General features: G+C 53.5%; 1 protein-coding gene across 3 annotated transcripts in view; it reads left to right on the top strand.

The window, feature by feature from the left end:
* VRK3 (vaccinia related kinase 3) overlaps positions 1 to 7442 on the top strand; it is a 36653-nt gene that overhangs the window by 20773 nt on the left and 8438 nt on the right. For 2 of the 3 annotated variants that reach the window (XM_006763862.2, XM_006763859.2), the window contains exons 6-11: positions 658 to 724; positions 1688 to 1772; positions 2037 to 2142; positions 3597 to 3689; positions 5819 to 5951; positions 7134 to 7254. In XM_006763862.2, coding sequence (XP_006763925.1) covers positions 658 to 724; positions 1688 to 1772; positions 2037 to 2142; positions 3597 to 3689; positions 5819 to 5951; positions 7134 to 7254 — 605 coding nt within the window. The remainder of the gene's footprint in view (positions 1 to 657; positions 725 to 1687; positions 1773 to 2036; positions 2143 to 3596; positions 3690 to 5818; positions 5952 to 7133; positions 7255 to 7442) is intronic. The other variant, XM_006763861.2, reaches the window with a different exon arrangement.

Below are 7442 nucleotides of genomic sequence, written 5' to 3' on the forward strand. Positions count from 1 at the left end.
GTTGTGTGTGTTGTATGTAAACAATATATTTGGTTTTACTGCTGGGGGAAAATGACCCAGTATTAACAGTGGTCTTAGCAAACGTACTATTTTATTCTCTTTCACTTAGAAGTCTGGGACAGTGGTCCAGGGCTGATATGACGGTTCCATAACCAAGGGGCCCAGTTTCCTTCTCTCTTGTTGCTCCAGCATCCTCAGCCCATAACCTCCATCTGTGGGCTGAAATGGCTGCTCCCGCTCCCGCTGTCCGTATGCATTCCAGCCACAGGGACAGAGAGGAAGGAGAGAGCCTGCCCAGCCCATTGAGGGCATAGCCCGGGAGCTGCCCACATCGCTTTTGCTCACCTCCCCGTTGGCCAGAACTTGCTCTGTGGTCCTTCCTCACTTCAGCGGAGGCTCGGGAATCTAGTCTCCAGCGGAAGGCCATGTCTGGGGAAAACTTGCAGGTCCCATCATAAAAGAAAGGAAAGGAACCTGGGCGATGGGCGGTCACCTGAAGTCTCCGATTCAGGTCCTCGTGTGGCACCCTGGGGACTTGCCGGGAACCTGAGTTGTTGCTGCCATTACCCTTGGGTAACACTTGGCCAGCAGTGGTGACCTGGGACCCCTTGTCTAAGAGGTTCCAGGGTGACAGCCTCCTCCCCTGCGCCCTACTAGGATGCCAAGGACGGGCGCTTGTTCAATGAGCAGAACTTCTTCCTGCGGGCCGCCAAGCTTTCGCAAGGTACGCTGCAGGGAGTGGGCAAGGGGCGGACCTGGAGGTACCAGCTTGGTTGGAACACCTGGCTTCTCCCTGAAGGTGTGGGGAGGGTGGGGCTTAAACGGAAGGCCCTGTCACCCCTCAGTCCTCAGGCCTCACAGGGCAGACAACATGGGTGGAGGCCAGCTCATGCCAGCTCTTGAGAGCTGAGTGTTAAAATTTCAAAATTAGTTCAAGCCAGTTGTTAAACATAGCCCTTTTTAAAATTAATCACATCAACTAACAATACAATAAATTAAATTAAGAAGAAGGGTAATAAATACTCAAAACTCATCACTTCACAATTATTTGTCTGCATTTCTGTAATCTACACCCTTGAGGTTGTTTATATCCTTGTACCTGGATGTGAGACCAGCACATAACTGTGTGCTGCTAGGAATCCCTTCCCATCTCCACGTTCTGTGACCGTGGTGGGAGTATTTACACCATAGAAATTGGCCAACAGTACAAACCAGGGCTCTTTTCCCCTGGACAGCCAGCCATCAAACTGTTATCAGCACTCTGCTGCCTCTGTACCATCCAAAGGAGGTCCTAGAAGATGGGCCAACATCTAGTGGCACCATGACCAGTTTAGGCATTTCCTGACCCGTATCGGAGACTTCAAATAATCTCCCATCGCCCAGGTTCCTTTCCTGTGAATTCAGAAGTTCTCCCGTTCTTATTCCTCCCACTCACTCCAGATTTGTATATTCCTTCCCCCATGTTTACGCCTTGTCACCTGCAGACATAGATGACATTCAGGGGTCACCAGGCCCACCCTGTCAGCACCCCCATTGTTACCCATCCACAGAGGTGGCGTCTCCCACCAGGAGACTCAGGGCCTGGCCTGGGCACAGGCACACGCTGCTTCTGGTCTGAGAATGGACTGTTGTCCCCAAGGGCCTGGGACTAGAGGGCTCTAACCTCTCAGGTCCCTGCCTCCCATAGTGAACAAGTGGAAGAAGCTGTCCTCAACCCCCTTACTGGCCATCCCCACCTGTGTTGGTTTTGGCATTCACCAGGACAGGTACAGGTGAGTCGCCTAACTTGCCGCCCGCCCACTGGCCCCTTCCTTTCTCTCCCTGTCCTGTGCTGGGACGTGGCTGGGGCCCTGGAGCCATTGGCCAGTTAGTTGCTTCCTTCCTTTCTCCTGCTTTGAGCCTGGCGGATCCCCCATCAATCAGAACCCTTAATCGTGCCTGGGACCAGGACCTCATGGCCACCCCGCACCCTTCCTGTGTCCTTTGTTCTGCTCACTCCCCGGTCATCTCTCCACCTGGGACGTCGTGTCTTCCAGGTTCTTGGTGCTCCCCATGCTGGGGAGGAGCCTCCAGTCGGTGCTGGATGACAACCCGAAGCACACGATGCCCACGCAGTGCGTGTTCCAGGTGGCCTGCCGGCTGGTACGTACCCCGGGGTGGCCACCGCTGCTGGTGGTCAGGCTGTTCTCTGACACGTTAGCCCGGCCGCCCTCTGCTGGACACTGAGGACGGGCACACTGACTGACAGGGGAACCCCAGGCCGTTAGACCAGAGGGATAAGCATCAGCACCAGGGCGTTCAGGGGGCCCCAGCCTCAAGGTGAGGGGTTCGTTTGGGCTCCAGGATGGAGGTCCTTTCTAAGCCAAGAGTGGGAAATGGCCAGGGGCCTGCATGGAGTGGGAGTGGAGATGCGTGAGGATATTCCAGGCCAAGGGGACAGCTTGAGCAAAGGCTTGTGTGGGGGAGAGAGCATACGGCATTGGTTCATTCATTCCTTCCTTCATCCACCCTTTCCTTAAATATTTATGAGGTCTCTGCTGGGTATCAGACACTGTCCCAGGGGCTGGGAGTACAGCAGGGAGCAGCACAGACATGTTTTTTTAGGTCTCGTCAGAGAGGATTGTATTAAACAGTTGCACAAATTGTGACAAGTTCTCTGGACAGAAATGTCCCCCTGCTATGATGGCGAATAAGAGGACCCAATTTAAATTGGGGGAGGGATGAAAGTAGCACGGGAGGAACATACTAGCTGAGTTCCAGAGGTCTTGGTGCTCAGCCTGCAGTGTCACGTTCGGAGGGGGAAAGGTAAGAGATTGGTGTGGAGAGGTTGGCAGTGACCGGATCACTCAGGGCTTTGAATTACCAAGCTGAGGAGCTGGGACTCTGTCCTGAGGGCACTGGGGAGCCATGGGGGGAGTGGGAGCAAGGGAGGGGCAAGGTCAGCTCTGGATGCAGAAGGACCCTGTGGGCCTTGTGGGGAGGGACTGGATGGGTGCTGGAGGCCACGTGAGACAGGACGAGGCCTGAGGAGAGGGGCCAGGCTATGGGGATAGAGAGTTTGTACGACAAGCAGAACTTGGTGCACAGTTAAGCCTTGGAGTCAAGCGGGGAGTGGGATGTCATCGTGATGTAAGTAACACCGTGAACCTGGAGCTCAGCGGAGACGTTGGAGTGAGAGAGAAAAATAGCAATTGCTTAACTAAATGTATTTCTGCTTTCTAGGAGAAATGAGAAGAACTCTTTAATATACATGGGCATTGGGTTTGGTGTGTGTGTGTGTGTGTGTGTGTGTGTTTGTAGGAAACAATAAGTAACCATCTTCTCTCGCCTGAGTTTGCAATCAACTAAGAAACAGATGCAAGAGATACATAGAGAACCAGATGTTAGCCTAATTAGAAGACCTGCTTAGGTGTGCTGTCAGTGGACTTCCTAATGCTTCCCCAGAATCAGTCAGCTTACACCTGCCCACAACCCCCGGCACAAGCAGGCCGGAGCACCGCGGGTCTCACAGAGGGGATTCATGCCCCGGGCTTGCGTCAGAGCCTCGTTGTGTTCGTAGTGCTGCTCAGGGAGATCACTTTGCTCTTCTTCCCCAGCTGGATGCCCTGGAGTTCCTCCATGAGAATGAGTATGTTCATGGAAATGTGACAGCTAAGAACATCTTTGTGAATCCACAGAACCCGAGCCAGGTAATAGCCAGGCCCTCCCCACCCTGGGGACTCTGTGGGCTCAGGGTCTCATCTGTCTCAAAACTTCCATTTATTTACAATGCTTATGGCAAACAAAGAATTGCTATCCATCATATGTAAAGAGCTCGCCTGAATAAATAAGAAGAGATGAGCCCTAGCTGGTTTGGCTCAGTGGATAGAGCATTGGCTTGTGGACTAAAGGATCCCAGGTTCGATTCTGGTCAAGGGCACATTCCCGGGTTGCAGGTTCCATCCCTGGTTGGGGGCCCCTGGTTGGGGGCATGCAGGAGGCAGCCATTCAATGATTCTCTCTCATCACTGATGTTTCTATCTCTCTCTCTCCCTCTCCCTTCCTCTCTGAAATCAATTAAAAATTATTTTTTTAAAAAGGGAGAGGTGCAATATATTGGTCCAGGGAAAGGAAAAATTGAGGACTTCACTGGTTTCAGGCATGGCTGCATCTAGGCACGCACGCCCTGTCCTTGGGAAACTGGCTTTGCTATCTCTGGGTTCTTCTTGTTTGTGCATTGGTCATTGTCAGGCAGATTCTTCCCTCATGATGACAAAATCACCACCAGCAAATCAGGCTGAAATCCCCTCAGCTTGGCAACCCAGTGGAAATAGGTGAGGTGGGCCTCACTCCAGTTACTGAGGGTGGGAGAGAGATGATCCCAGAGGAAAATCCCAGAACTGTATTAGCGCTCTCCAGAGAAACGGAACCAACAGAATGCACGGAAAGAGACTCGCTACAAGGAGTTGGCTCACGCCGTTATGGAGACGAGAATCTCACCGTCTGCAGTTGGCGGGCTGAAGCCCAGGAGGCGCTGGTGGTGTCGTTCTCGTCCCAGCCCAAGGCCTGGAAGCCAGGAGAGTCGACTGTGCGAGTTCCTGTCGGAAAGGCTGGCAGGCTCAGTCCCAAGAAGAGTCCGTGTTTCCCTCAAGTCCAAGGCCGGAGAAGACCAGTGCTCCAGCTCTCGCAGTTACGCAGGAAGAGTTCCCTCACTCGGCCTTTCTGTTCTGTTCAGGCCTTCAACTGAGTGGGGTGAGGCCCACCCACGTTGGGGAGAGCAGTCTGCTTTACCTAGACTGTGATTTAAACGTTAATCTTATCCAGACACAGACACACTCATTATAATGTTGGGCAACTATCTGAGCTCCCTGTGGCCCAGGGAGGTTGACACTTAAAATTAAATATCACCAACTGTGACCAGAAGAAAAGAACGTAGCTCTCTCTCTCTTGTCGCCAGACCAGCAGTTGTCCGCTGTCCAAAGGGCAGAATACAGTGAGCCGTTAAACGCAGATGGGCTGGCTGTGTGCTGGCTGATCAGCACTTCACGTTTTGTTTTCAACTCGGTGAAGCCCGTGACAACCCTGCAAGCCAGAGACTGTCGTTGTCTTCATTTTACAAATGGAGACATCAAAGCACAGGAAGTTACGTAACTTTCCCAGGCCCTGCAGCCACCGAGGGCCAAGCTGGCATCTGGATTATCTGTCTGGCCCCAGGGGTCATGCCCTGAACCACTGTGAACGTGCGAAAAGCTGGATACCCAACAAGAGGCATAGCGTCATCCCCCTGCGGAAAGCCAGGGCCCTGCCCCGTCCACATGTGTTTACCAGTTACTTGATGAAAACTGTCTGAGCCTTGGCCAGTGTTGCTCAGTGGTTGGAGCATTGGGGCACACACCAAAGGTTCACAGGTTCCATTCCCAGTCAAGGGCACATACCTGGCTTGCAGGTTCCATGCCCAGCCCCAGTCAGGGCACTTGCAGGGGGCAACCAATTGATATGTTTCTCTCACATCGATGTTTCTCTCTCTCTCTCTCTCTCCGCCCTTCCCTTCCATTCTCTCTCTAAAAATCAATGGAAAAAAATATCCTCAGGTGAGGATTAACAAAAAGCAAACAAAACAAAAAAATGATTTGAAACAAGAAACTGATTAGTGGTTACTCTGGGCAGTGGGTTTAGGGGGCTATGTTGCAACAGGAATAGTTGGTTTGGGTTCTTTTCGCTTCACACTCCTTTGTCGGGCATGTGGTGGTTTCCGATTACACCCACGATTGAAATGTCTAATTCCAGAGTCCGCGCTCCCAACCTCCAAACTGTATGGCTTCTCCCCTCGCCCACACAGGTGACCCTGGCAGGCTATGCCTTTGCCTTCCGCTACTCCCCAGGCGGCGAGCACGTGGCCTACAAGGAAGGCAGCCGGAGCCCACATGAGGGGGACCTGGAGTTCATTAGCATGGACCTGCACAAGGGATGCGGTAAGCGGCCAGAGAAAGGGTTTAGGGCTGTGGAGACGTGTTTTTCATACGAGAGCAGTTCTAGGTTTTCACAGCCACAGACAGCAGATGAGCAGACACTGGGGTCACCTACGGGAGCCATGACAGGGATTCAGAATGAAGAATGGGTGGGGTCAGTGGGCGGGAGGGGACATCTGTAACACTTTCAACAATAAAGATTAAAAAGAGAAGAAGAATGGTGTCCCCCAAGCATTAGGAGGTTATGGGTAGTGGTTCAGCACCAAGGACAGAGGGCTTCTGGGCACGAGGAAGCCTGGCAGGTCGTGAGGTGTCCATTCAGGATCTGGTGTGGACTTGGAACACGAGAGTTGCCCCAGAGTCCTCCAGGAGAGCTGCTGAGCAAGCAGTTGGCTCTCTGTCTCGGAAACGCAGGACCGAACTGTGGACAGAGACTCAGATGGCGACAGGATCTCAGGAGTTGTCAGCGGGAGCCCTGGGAGAGGAATGAGGTTACCCACGGGAAGTGTTCAGAGTGAGCAGAGAGCCCAGGGCAGATTCCGGGAGGAGGTCTCAGCACCTCTTTCCCGGATTCCGTGATACCATGGCCATCGGTGGGCCGGCCTGCGTCCTCCCCCAGACGGGGCTCTGAGCTCACCCAGGAAGGCCTGGCACAGTCAGCTCTGTGTGCGTGGAGTGCTTACACGAATTGTCTAAATCGTGACATTAGGCTGTGTAAGAAAAATAAAACCCAATGGTCTTCCCTCCCCCACTGAGGTGGTGTTCAGTGTCCACCCTCCTGGGCTCCCTCATGCCCTGTTGTGTCTTCTGTAGCTCAGGTCATCCCACGATATAGCCATTGCCCACTAGACTAAAGGATGGGACCCAACCAAACTCTCATCTTGAATTTGAGAAATTGGATGGGGCCTGGCGCACGGGGCTCTGCGGGCTCATTGAATGCATGGGTGCATGAACAAAAGAGAGTAGATGGGGAGTGAGCTCATGAGTGCGGGATGAAGGGATGGTGAGAGCGTGAGTGAGAGTAACAGAGGCTCAATAACGTGAGTGGAAGAAGGAAGAGTGGGTGAACAGACAGCCCCTATGTTTGGGTGGTTGGGTGTGTGAATACATGGTTGAGTCAGTGAGAGGGAGAAAGGAAAGGGGAGCATCCAGCCTGAGCTGCCTCCCCTTTCCCTCCCTGCCCAGGGCCCTCCCGCCGCAGCGACCTCCAGGCCCTGGGTTACTGTTTGCTGAAGTGGCTCTACGGAAACCTGCCATGGACAAAATCCCTTCCCAACATCGAGGATGTCATGAAGCTGAAACAGAGGTGAGTCTGGGGTCAGCAGAGCCCAGCACGGGCCCAGCACCCATGCAGCTGGGGCAGAAGCTCCGACCCCAATGAACAGATGAGGGGAGGCGCCGTCCAGCAGAGCCAAGGCCTCCACCGGCCGTCCCAGCAGTCAGAGCATGGGCTCTGGAGCCACGCTGCCTGGATCAGACTCCGGCCTCACCACG

Source organism: Myotis davidii, unplaced genomic scaffold (genome assembly GCF_000327345.1).
Source record: "Myotis davidii unplaced genomic scaffold, ASM32734v1 scaffold358, whole genome shotgun sequence".
Lineage (NCBI taxonomy): Eukaryota > Metazoa > Chordata > Mammalia > Chiroptera > Vespertilionidae > Myotis > Myotis davidii.